We start from the raw sequence: 12915 nt of genomic DNA on the forward strand, positions 1-12915 counted from the left end.
GAGACAAATGATATACCTCCCCCCCCCCTTCTTCTTCTAGCCTGTACATTTTTATCTTCTGAAGGATGCCTTTGGTATGAAATAATTTCCAGGGAAGTTTGTGGGCACGTCAGTTAGGCACTAAGAATTCTTTCAGCTCACCTGGTCTGCAGAGGGAAAGGGGAAATATGCATCAGTGTTGCCTCAGCCAGCACCATGGACAGAGCCACCCTGCTAATTATGGATGGTGGTTCTTAAATGCTGTTACCAGCAGTTTCCTGGAATCTCAGTCCCACCTTCTTAGCCCTTCCCACCTCCATGTCCTCTACTGAGTTCTCCAATTATTTGTTTTAATTTCTTAGCCCACGGATGGTTGGATTTCCTGGTTGTTCCCAATTTGAATTTTGATTGTTTGGCCCTGGGACTTACCCCCCAAAATACCAATACTCCTTCTTTTACCCCTATGCCACCTAACATGGTTTTCCTTAATATTATTCCCCTTATTCCAATATATTTCACATTTTTGCAAGTGCCATGTGTAAATATGTAATAAGTTGAATATAAATGTATTCTATGTTCTGAAGATATATAGCATGTGTCATATTTTACATCAGAGTACCAGCAACAACAAAAAAAGATTGTGCACTTAAATGGAGTAATCAAGGAGAGTTAGGGACTGTTTACAGAAGTATGTGAGGATCAAGTAAACCCAACAAAGTATAGTAAAGCCCTTGGGACTAGCAACAGACTAGAATCATTATCCCCTTAGGTTTAAAGAGACAAGGGAAGGGAGTAAATGTTACTAGACTATGGAGAAGGAAGTTGTTTGGAGAGGGCTCCCTGACAAGAGCTGTGGCCTTTGATAAAGGGATGAAGTCAATCTATGGTGACCCAACTGGGGGTGAGCCTGGAAAATAAAAATCATGGGTTGACTCTCTTAACCCCCTCTCCTGTTTTTAACAGTGCTTCCCATTTGCTGAATACAATAGGAAGCCATAGAGAAATGAATCTCATTGATGTGGTCCATAAAGTTAATCTCCCAGAGCACAGCTCACAGTGAAGAAGGATGGAGAGGAGATCATAAGGGGAAAATAGAAATAATACATAAGATGCATATTTGAGATCAACATAAGAATACATAATAATGTTGGAAATGCACAGAGAGGTTGTAAACTCAAGATATATTAAAGAACCCAATTTATCTATATTCACTACCTTGTGCTTATAGCAGGTGGCTGACCTCAGGAGTCTCTTTTCCATCTCTTGTTCAGATACCTTGTTCTCACTTGGGTATCAAAGCTAATTATTATTTATTTTATTCCTCACTTAGGACCACTTGTCACTCAGTAAATTAGATGAACATGTAGGTAAATCACCATCTTCTAGCACGCTAGCCTTTTTTTTAATGCCTTCAGGACAGGATACTCAGCCACAAGTGAATGACTTCATATTCTACCAAAATCTTTCCCTTGGTTTACTCAATGACTTAGTCTTTGAAATTCTCCTTGATTAAGGTTGAACATAATCCTTAATATCTGAAAACAGCCACAGTGTTATGGTTTTTGACAAGTCACCTCAGCTAAAAGACGCAAGCTCATGCTTCTTATTTATTCATCTGTTCTTGCCAAGGAAACTTGCCAGCTTCTGCTGGTGCATGTCTCCTGGGAAAGAAGTGAGGAGACATAATAAGGGCACCTTGAAGAAACAATGTAATTTTACATAAAGTACTGTGGGCATTGGTGAAAGTTGAGATGATTTTGCCATCTCATGTGGAACTGATAACAAGAGTAATCCTTTCCCTGCCAGTGAGTGACAGAAATATGAAGAATCATTCTACCATAGATGTATATCTTTTCAAAGGTTTATTTTTTATTAGCATTTGAATCCTGGTGTTTACATACTTCTACATGGTAAAACGACTAACTGAATTCCCCTTGTGAAACTGGAGACTGAACCCTGATTTGACTTTGCCATCTCCATACTCTAACCAGCTGAGTTACCTGATTATAGATAAGTCATCATATTAAACATGTGTTGATCACATGTTTATGCCATTGGCAAAGAACAATCATTCCCTGATGGACACATAAAAATGGAATGGTCTAAATAAAAAATATGTTTTAAAAAATGGAATGGTCGTTTTTAACCTCTACAGATAACAAGTGCATCGAATATCACTCTCTATCCAGCATTTAAAGGATCTGTTAGCATAGCTCTGGACCATTTACAACAGCTTAGCTTTATTTTAGTCAACACTTTCATTGTAGTTCCACTTCATAAATTGATTAATTAGGATTCCTTACTCTAGTTCATTGTCAACCTTTGCTGAACAGGAATTGTAGAAACATCTTGTTTTTATCTAACATCTTTCTTTTGCTGGGGACGAGCTCACTTGCTTCCCTTTGCTGATAAACACTTCTCCATTCCCCAGCCATGTGGTTCAAGTGAGCAAAAGCCACCTCACAGCTCCAGAAGGAAGCATAACATCCAAGCCTGACCAGGTAGCTCATGCTAATCCTCTGGACCCTGTAATTAGGGAAAAATTGGTCATACACCATAAGTCAAATTAATGGGCTGCAATTCCAAGATTTTATGAAAACTACTAGGGAAAAGAACTTTTTCTCCTGAAGTTAAGCCAACACAAGAGAACAACAGACCCTAAAAATGAAGACAGAGAAAGCTCTTGATCTGGCCATACCTGAATCTATGTCTGCATTTGGATACCCTTCAAGGCTGTGAGGTAAAAAATTTCCTTTATTGTTTAAGCCACTTTGAGTTGTAGCTCAATCATTTGTGATCAAAAGAAAGAATCCTCATTAATATGAATGGGAAACTACAATCTGCAATGTACCCCAGAGTTAAATTCCATTACCTTTTCTCAACTCTGGGCTTCATGTGTTTTCTTTTTTGAATCTGGGCTGATTCATTTGAGGCAAGATCAACCTTCCTTCTGCAGTCCTCAACTGAACATTGCCATTCAAATCATATTCAGATCCCAGCAATGTGTATTTGGCTATTCTACAGAAAACATCCAAAAGGACATCCATTCTAGTCCTTGAGGCCCTTAAGAGAAGAGTGATTCATTCTTCCACATAGAAATGAGGTTACTGAAATGCTCTTTCTCACTTTTTCAGAACAACTGTCCCCAGATATTAATTTTTAAATTTACCCTTAAAATTGTTTCTCAGTCAATCATTTAAATTCTAAATAAAAGAATACACTTTTCCATTAAAATGTCTATAGATTCTAGACCTTGCTTGGTGTTGATAGTATGGATTATCCCTCAGAAAATATTCTCTACCCTCACCCACCCACTACTGGCAGAATTAGGTTTGGCCATGTGACTTGCTTTAACCAATGGAATATTAGAGGACATGGTGCAAAAGAAGCCTTAAATGTTCTTGCATGTCTTGGCTTGGGTTTTGCACTCCAGTGATAAGCCATAACAAGAACATACCTTGGGTAGCTGCTGCCACTTCAGCCTGGGCTTCAGAACAAATATATGTGGATTAGACCTAAACCAAACTCACAGCCTGGAGACAAACCGAGCCAGCCTGCACGGTGAAGATACGCTGCTCAGCCAAGCCCACCTAGATCAGCCAAACCATAAGCAACCAGATCATGAAAATAAAACACTAGCTGTAGCCATTGAGTTTAGGATCATTTGGTACACAGAATTAAAGTGGCAATTGTTGACTGTGATACTTTGTATGCCCACTCTGCTATGCTTCACATGCCACTGCATTGCTTATAATAGCCAGTAGACCTGAAGATATATGAAAGACATGAGAGAAATCAGTGCTCAGTCTGATATTAACATCCTGAACAGAATCTCAGATACAATGTTTAAGCAAATAACCCCCACCCCCAATTTGCAATAAGGTTTGGAGTGGTGAAGTGACTTCTTGAAGGTCACGTGACTAAAAAGACACAGCCAGCAGCTAACAGAGGAATCTTTACTTCCAGCTTAACAATCTTCTCATGATGCCACACTATACAAATTTAGGTATTTCTGGACTAATTCACATTCTAGGTCACTCTTTCCATATTGGTAATGCTAATTTTGTTTTCTCCTGGCATTCCTCTAAGGACTTCCCTTAGATCAGCATATAGAACATAAGGAAAACTAACCACATCGGACATTTGCAATGGTTCTCACTACCAGAGAAGGGAGGAAGTGCTAACTTGCCTGTGTTATCAAATATAGACAAAATACCTCCATTTCCCTGAAAATCTGCACTCTGAAAGTCTGAATTTATTTTTTTTTATTCTATGCTGATAATTATTTAGAGAATATGCTCTTATGCCCATGATATTGAATGTGTTCTCTTAAAAGCATTATAAAATCTCTACAACAAGAATTAATTGAGATCTCAGATTATTTAAACCAGAAATCACAAATCTAGCTGCCTTTAAGAGGCAGGTCAGGAATGTTAAAAAAAAAAAAAAAAAAAAAAAAGTGAGTCAGGATGATTGGACAGCTCAGGCGCTATTATTTGGAAAAGGGAGGATGGTTATAGCTAGTAATTCTAGCTAATTGTGACCAGTTGCCAAATATTTGGCTATTACCACAAAACAAACCACATATCTGAATTTTTAATGAGAGAACATCAATTTTTGAAGGATAGTGACTATTTTTATCAACACTGTGATCCACATAAAACATGCCAGTGAGCTGGATGGCACTGGTATGTAACCTCCACCGTAAATTAATGCATCACAGAGGGTGTTGTTAGAAGTAAAAAATCTTCTGATTATGTCCTGTATGAATTATAAACTCCTGACTATAGAATTTAAAAGGAGAAAATCTATCTATAGAAGTCATTAGGGATTCTGTTAAGAGACTAGTTCTAGACCTATATGTTTCAAAGGTATACATTTCAATTCACTCTCTCCAGTCCCTTAAAAAGGTGAAATGGATATTGTATGATGAATTTTCCTGAAAAGAGAGTATGTTTTTCAAACCATGAAATGACAGATCATTTCAAAAGAAAAAGGAAAGGGTATATTTGAAAGCACAGCCCCTAAATTTATAACTGTTCTCACATATTAAATAGCATTGTATCAATTCTTCTATTAAGGTCATCCAAATAAATACTAAATTGTAATTATCCAAAGCATTTAGGTCAAAATAAGGACTTTCCTAGAATCTTATGTTTCATTACAAGTGGGCACTACTGGTACCATAGAGCTAGAATATACCTTCTATTGTTTAAACTTTCATTTTACACATGCAATTTTTATCTTCTTAAATTCTAGTTTATATTATGCTTACTAAGCATGTACTTTGTTCTTCCTGAATATTTCTATGTTATAGGTAGTATTAGGAGAACATTCAAAAAAATCTCCCTATTAAAGATAATTTTTTCATTTAAAAAGTGAAGTGAGGGAGATTTACTGTATTTTTTAAGACTGTGAAAAATAAAAGGGAAGTAACTCAAGATAGAGAATTCATGAATAGGTAATCACTCTCTACAGACAATAAGCAATGTTCCAATAAGCCTTGAAAAACAATTAATTTTCCAAGTGAGCAAACATTATTTTGTAGTCCTGTAGACCTAAAGAGGAATCTAAAGATAGTGAATAGCTATGTGTGCCTAATTTTCAAAAGAAGATTAAAAGGGCCCTTGGTCCTCATTGTTCAGCTGCTTCAAATCCTGTCAAAATAATAAAACCTAAATTAGCACACACAAAAAAATTTGCAGAGTCCTGGAAAATAATGAAACAATGAGCAATAAGTAGCTTTTGTTTATGAAGAGTCGATTAGTCTGAATAAATTCGATGACTTGCTCATGAAGTTATAAAATGAATATAACCCAAAGCACCCTGGATTCAATGCCTTGATGATAATAAAACACTTGGTGAAGCCCTATGAATTCTCCCCACTATATTAATTTTAAATGGCTAAGATAACCTAAGTAAGCTGAGAAACAGAGGTAGGCCATTTAAGGAAAAGGTATAATTTGTCAAAAGCTATAAAAATTGAAGGTAGGACCAAGTGAATCCCAATAATTTAGAAGGAATGGATGTATATTGAGGACCTAATTAAAATTTCCTAAACACCAGAATTTTCAATTTTGGCAAATATGAGAGTGTAGAAAAATACCACAGAGAAATGAGATGAGGTCTTGAAAAATAAGAATTATCTAGACGGAAAAAAAAAATACTTTCTCAATGTTGAATTCAAAACCTGGCAGAAAGCTACAAACAGCTAACAGTACTTCAGAAAACCTGGGTGTGGGCTGGGGATAGGAAGGTGATTGACACGGTCTCAGGAGGAATCTCCTTGAAAGAGTTGCTAATGTAACATGATGGCAGAGAACTGTAGCCACCAAATGCAAGTGTGATCACTACATTTAAATTTCTCAGAATTAATGCAACCAAAAGAGCAAAACTCTACCTGGCTTTCAATAAAGCTGTGTTTTAAATTGTAACTTTCCAATTGTACACACCTTATCTCCCTCTAGATTACACACCACACAACTTAAGAGCACTCAATCTAAACATATGCTCTTTCCCCTAGTGTTCCAAAGAATATCCCAAAGAGCCAGCAGCCTCTCCTAGGGTTGCTTCTGGCCTTCCCTGCCCTCCCAAGTTGTAGGTTAGGTTTTCCTTGACCTGATGCTCTCTGGGTCCAGTTTTGTCTCCTGGAAGTACATGTGATTAAGGGAATTCTGATCAGGCTTCAGGTGGTTTAATCACCCACAGTTCTATTGATTTATACTAATGAGGCCATAAAATTAGAAGTGTCCTGTCTTTGCTTGCAGAATGATGTCTTCAAAGAGGCCCTAGGGGGTTTGCAGCCTTTTTGAACCTGAACCAGAGCCTCCATATTATCACTACAAACACCACTAAGTAAATAAATTGAGAGAATCACAAGATATTGATGGTTTTGAGTGTCAGCCAGTTTGTGTCCATTATACTTTTTTTTTTAAGATTTATTTTATTTATTTCTCTCCCCTTCCCTGCTCTTTTTGCCCATTCACGTCTCTTTTTGGTTACATCATCTTGCTGTGTCAGCTCTCCATGTGTGCAGCACCACTCCTGGGCGGGCTGCGCTTTTTTCACGTAGGGTGGCTCTCCTTGCACATCGGGCACCCCTACATGGGGGCGCCCCTCCTTGCTGCTGTGCATGGGCCAGCTCACCACATAGGGTCAGGAGGTCCTGGGGATCAAACCCTGGACCTGCCATATGGTAGACAGATGCTCTATCATTTGAGCCACGTCCTCTTCCCAATTATTCTCTTTTAAAGTCTATAAGACTAGCAAAATCTGAGACAATTACAGGGAGATCATGTAAAAATAAATGCCTGTTGGCAAGTATAATGTTATTAAAAAGTATGATTGTTATTAACACTTAACCGAGATTTTGAAGATGCTTTCTGCATCATAATCTGGGCCTTATTTAGCACCTCTTTGAAATTATAGATTTTCAGATCTGGAGAGTAATCCAACTGTCTCCTTTTCCAGATGAAGAGATAGAGGCTTTAAGAAGTGCAATCAGTGCTTTGACCCAAGTCACACAGCCAATGAGTGACACCAGAGCCTGCAATAATGCTCCCATAGGTTGACTTGCACTACAGTCCTCAAAACATGCTGCTGTCATTCTGTCTCCCATGTGCCTTCTTGCTCCAAAATAATATTGGCATTAAGAGAAGCTGGAGATACAACCCCAGGTGTTGGTTCTTTTGAGGGATAGAGACCCACGGGTTCTATGGTCATGGCAGATGGGGTTCACTGCCATGGCAGATGGCCCTTCTTTGGAGCCGGTGTTTCTGCATGATGGAATTGGACTCAGAGGGGATCTCTTCTCACAAGACTTGCATGCTACATTATTGGAATTGTAGTTGGTGCTGGGGTTTAAGATATATTTAGGGGATTTGAATCTCTGGACTGATAATAAGACACCCAGGCCCGAGCCTCAACAGACTTCAGCTCTTACACTTTGATTTATTGAACTTACCCCACTCAGCTAACATGGAGTTGAAGAAGGTCAACCACCACACCATGGAGCCTAGAGTGTCTACAACTGAAAGCAGGAGGATTGCATCCAGTATCCATGTGGAATCTAAGCCCCCACTTGACATAGATGTGCAATGGACACAACCAATCCAATGACCACAGAGAAAATGTGGAATGGGTGTGGAAAGGGTAGCCATGGTGGCTGCTGGGTTTGGGGAATGGGAGGAAGAGATGAGATGTGGAGGTGTTTTCTGGACGTGGAGTTGTCCTGGGTGGTGCTTCACGGACAATTATGGGACATTGTAGATCCCCCCAGGGCCCACTGGATGGAACGTGGGAGAGTGTGGGCTATGATGTGGACCATTGACTACGGGGTGCAGTGATGTTCAGAGATGTACTTACCGGGTGCAAGGGATGTGTCACGATGATGGGAGAGAGTGTTGCTGTGGGAGGAGTGGGGGGTGGGGGCGGTGGGGTTGATTGGGACCTCATATTTTTTTAATGTAATTTTTAAAAATAAATAAATAAATAAATAAAAGAGAAGCTGGAGAAATTGTTTTCTAGAAGAAGCAGTCTGCCTACAGACGTGGCTGTGTATTTGCATTTCAAATAACAATCCAATGTGTCAATACATGTCCTCCACTTGCTTAATGCTTTGTTTTGCATTGGAAATTTAACATTCATATTGCAAAGATTATTTTTTTATTTGCTAAGATGTTCTAGCAAAATTATGATGTTAATCACTGACAATGGTTTCTTTTAATAGATCATCCAGAATTTATTTAGCTTGTACCAATTTAAATATTTAAAATGCACATATGTAAGATTCAACATATACTAGCATTTCATCTTTGGGATTGATTTAGGAAGTGAAGTATTGTTCTGTGGTTTCAGAAATAAATTAATAAATATCTCTGAATAAATGTTAATTTCCTGTTCATTTTCAGAGAGTTTTAACTACATTAATAATTCTATTTCCAAACCCATAATCTTCTAAATTGACTTATTTGATGCTCTTTAGGCCTATTTTCCCTAAGATTTAGATTTTTGTCTCTGTTGCTGCTTTTGAAAATGCTCTCCATGATTGTGAATCCACTTAATGGAAATTTTGCATTTGGTGCCATTTTTTCGAATGACGATACAGGACAGGAAGCACCATTTGGAATTGCTCCTTGCCAACCTGATGCCTTCATTTAGAGCGTGAGTGAAATATAAGGGAAAGAGAGAAAGAGTTGAAGGCCTCAGTGTAGGAATACCTTGTGTTAAAATCAAATAGACTCAGAGAGGATGTGCTGTAGAATAAGATAGGGTGATGAGAAAATCTTGGCAGAAATGACTCCTTGAACAATAAAGAACTGGGGAAACTAGAGTAGGTCTGTTCGCTTTTCTTAACTCTTTCCCAGAAACCTTGTTTCTGCTCTGACCCCTTTCTCTTTTAGCCCATGTCCCAGCACCTTCTCAACACTCACTTAGCTTTTCCTAAAGGAATTTAATAACACAGCCTGGTGAGCCAATAATAACAATGATGATGACGACAACAATTACTATTATTGTTATGGCATGAAGGCTTCTCATGCTTGAATCAAATCCTCAGCAATGCAAATGGATGCTTAGAGAAAGGAAAATTAGGACTCATACTGCCAAACATTACGAACTTGAGTATTTAATTTGAGATGTAAATTTTTAAATGATGTGAACCTTTTAGAGATATATTTTCCTGCAAGTTTTGGGAAGGTAACACATGAGTTGTTATATAAATCATTTGTTCATTTAAAAAAAACACACACACACCTCAGCGATGCCCACATTTTTAATTGGCAGTGCTGGCGAGGGCTCGGGGGGAGCCACCGACGTCAGCAACCAGATCTGCTCTGAAGACAACGGCGGCACTAAGTGTGGATCTGTTTCTACCAACAATGTTTTTGTTTTCCTTGACTAGATTCTGACTTCATGCTAGAACTAGAAAAGTGGGGAGTGACGACAACCACATTGATCTGAATGTAAAATAATCCTTCATAAACCTATGTCTGTGTGCGAGCGTCTTTCTGTGTGTGTATAAATGTGTCGATATACTTTTTCCTCTTTCTCTGGCTCTATTGCATATACTTAAGCCTCCAAGAAAAGGTCTCCTACCACTTATCCGAGTGAGGCAGGATGTTGGAGCTACCTGAGAAAGGAGATCAGTGTGAATGCTCTGTAACCCAACAATAGTTGAGTTGCTTAACAACAGGCCCCCTCATTTGGTTGGAGACAGCGCCGTGCCGTTTCCCCCCGTCGGGGCAGGAAAAAGTCAGTGGTCAGCGGTTAGCAGAGTCGAGAGAGTGTGCACGCGCCTTAACCGGGTAACTTCGTTGACCCCCACCCTTGTCTGAACTCGCCCTCCGCGGAGGACGCGCAGCAGGAGACTTGGCTCAGCGCCCGGTTCCGGGGCTCCTCTTGCCCAGCGCGCAAACGCGCACTCTCGCCGTCCTTGTGCAGCCGGCGGTCCCCAAGTCTGAGAAGGCACCTCGAGGCGAGCCGGTCCTGACCGCGTCCCTTCTGAAAGCAGTCTGCGAGTCCAGCCCGGGCTCCTGGACGAGTCTCCGCTGGGGGTGGCTGGGGGTGGCTAGCCTAGTCTCCTGCTCAGCTTCGCCGCTGCTTAGCTTCAGACCTTCTCCGAGCCTACCAAAAAATACATACAAGAATTTTTTAAAAGAAAAATAGCTCGTTCCTGCCCTGTCTTGAGACCCTTCTTATCAGCTCCCAGGTCCATCCTGAAGGCTGCGTTCCCCGATCATTCCGGTGCCGAGGGGAGCAAGCCTATTCCCTCGGGTTTGCCCAAAGTGGCGGGAGGAGGGGTAATATTGGCTTTGTTTTTGGGAGAAGGGGAAGCAAGTAAGCCTTGCGTGTGCATCCGTGTGATAGAGAGAGAGACGGAGGGGTGGAGTGTTTTGCAGCGGGAAATAAGCAGGAAAGTGGCAAGAGGCCGGTGCCCCCAGCACCCCTTGGGGCTCCTGAGAGCAGCACACACCGTAATTCCCTTCCCCGAGGTTACAGATTTCCACAAACAATGACATCACTCCGGCGCCACCAGCCTGACTGCAGCTGGGGGGATTTTCCTGCGCGCGTGGCGGGCCCGGGCGCCGAGGTGGAGGAGCTCTCCGGGGTGCTGAAAGGGGCGGGGGCGCGGCTCGCCGTGCGGCGCCCCCAGTTGGCAGTTGGGGGCGGGCCCGGCAGGGGGCGGGGAGGGGCGGGCCTGGGGCCCCCAGGGCGGGGCCCGCCGATTCTCCGGCCCTCATTGGCCGTCAGCGGGAGGACGTCATCCAGACTGGTGCTCTCCTCCAGCCCCCGTGGAATTGGAGCTGAGGAGGAGCTGAAAATGCAGATTTAGCATCAAGCACAGACATACGCTCGCTCTTTCTCTCAGATACACACAGCTCCCCACATTCGCACCCCTGCAAACGAGCCCTGCCGGCAGACTCCACGGCGTCCCCGGCAACCAGATGCGGGAGGAAAACACATTTATTTGCTGCTTTTCAAGCCCTTAGGCAGTCTTTTTCCCTATTCAAAGATTTTTTAAAAGAAAAAAAAACTATATATTTTTCAATTTGCACCTTCCCTCCGGGCCCCCTGCTCAGCCAGCCTGCGCGCCTCCTAGCACCACTTTTCACTCCCAAAGAAAGATGAAGGGTGCCTGTGCCTCCCAGTGGAAGGCGGCCGCTGGGCTCCTCTTCTGTGTCATGGTTTTTGCATCTGCCGAGAGACCGGTCTTCACGAATCATTTTCTTGTGGAGTTGCATAAAGGGGGAGAGGAAGAAGCTCGCCAAGTTGCAACAGAACACGGCTTTGGAGTCCGAAAGGTAAGGTCTCCCTTGCATTTCGCAGACTGTTTCAAAACGGGGGCATCCCTGCGCAATTTCATTGCAGGTTTGCAAGTTTGCTCTCTTTCTCATGCGATGCAGATATTCTGCCACCGGCTGTTTAACACGACGTTGCCTCCGGTGATCTCTCGCGGGTTATGTAATTAAAATGTCCTTCAGATGGCACTCGTAAGGTCATAAAAACAATTGATTGCTCTTTGACTTGGAGAAAACAGGCCAACGCTTTTCGGACAGTGCCGCGCGCCCGGGCTGCTGTCCGAGGTACTAAGTTACCCGGGCTTCTGGGGATGGAGGGATGAAGTGTTAAACGTCTTGGCTTGGCGTTGGCTGCTTGGCCAGGGATGCCTCTCCCCCGCCCCCATCCCTGGAGAAAGAGAGTTTCTGACGGACAGGGCTCGAAGCTTGCCTACTGCAACTGATCTCGGTGTTCCTCGGGCCCCTTATCGGGAAGACTTCCCTCCCGGGGACTTGAGTCCCTTCTCTTTTCCAGGAACAAAGCTCTCTGGCTCCGGAAGACTTGGAGACAGCGCTGGTCGGGGCGGAACTTGAGCTCCCTCCCCCGCCCGCCCACCTCTGGAGCGCACTCCTGGTTGGCTGGCTTCCTGGTTCTCAACTCTCGGCCCTTAGAGCGGGGGAGGTGGATTTTGAGGGGGAATTCCCTACGGAAAGTCGGGGTGTCCTCTCCTGCTCTGTGGGCGGCCAGCCTGGCTTTCCCTCCAGAGCGCGGGGATCCCCATTCCAAGAAGTTGTCAGAGTTCAAGTGTTTGGGCAGCTGGCTAAGGCTCCCAGCCTTGGACGCCTCCACTCCTTAGGAGCCAGGGCACCCATCGTGGGAGGCAGGCAAGGGAGGGGAGAGCGCTGCGTGGGGGCGGCGGCTGGCCCACTTGCTTTTCTCGAGAACTATCTTGTCCGGAATTTCGAGTGTCCTGAGGCGACCTGGGGCCGGTTGGGGTGGGGTGAGGCTGCGAGGAGAAGCCAGGCGGTGGGCAAGCCCAAGGACACGCGGATGCAGTTCGGCTACCAGGGGGCTGGGTGGGGGTCAGCGGAACCTCGGGCTCCGTCTCCTCTCTCCTCATCGCAGGAGGCAGAATGGGGGGCAGAGGGGCGTGAGATG

The 12915-nt window shown here is 43.0% G+C and overlaps 1 protein-coding gene across 1 annotated transcript in view; it reads left to right on the forward strand.

Annotated features, from left to right (window-relative positions):
* The first annotated feature begins 11202 nt into the window (after window positions 1-11202).
* Window positions 11203-12915, forward strand: part of PCSK2 (proprotein convertase subtilisin/kexin type 2) — a 282361-nt gene continuing 280648 nt past the window's right edge. Inside the window, exon 1 of the mRNA XM_058287597.2 lies at window positions 11203-11780. Within this exon, the coding sequence (XP_058143580.1) occupies window positions 11604-11780 (177 nt within the window). The 5' untranslated portion in view covers window positions 11203-11603. The remainder of the gene's footprint in view (window positions 11781-12915) is intronic.

This window comes from Dasypus novemcinctus, chromosome 24 (genome assembly GCF_030445035.2).
Source record: "Dasypus novemcinctus isolate mDasNov1 chromosome 24, mDasNov1.1.hap2, whole genome shotgun sequence".
Lineage (NCBI taxonomy): Eukaryota > Metazoa > Chordata > Mammalia > Cingulata > Dasypodidae > Dasypus > Dasypus novemcinctus.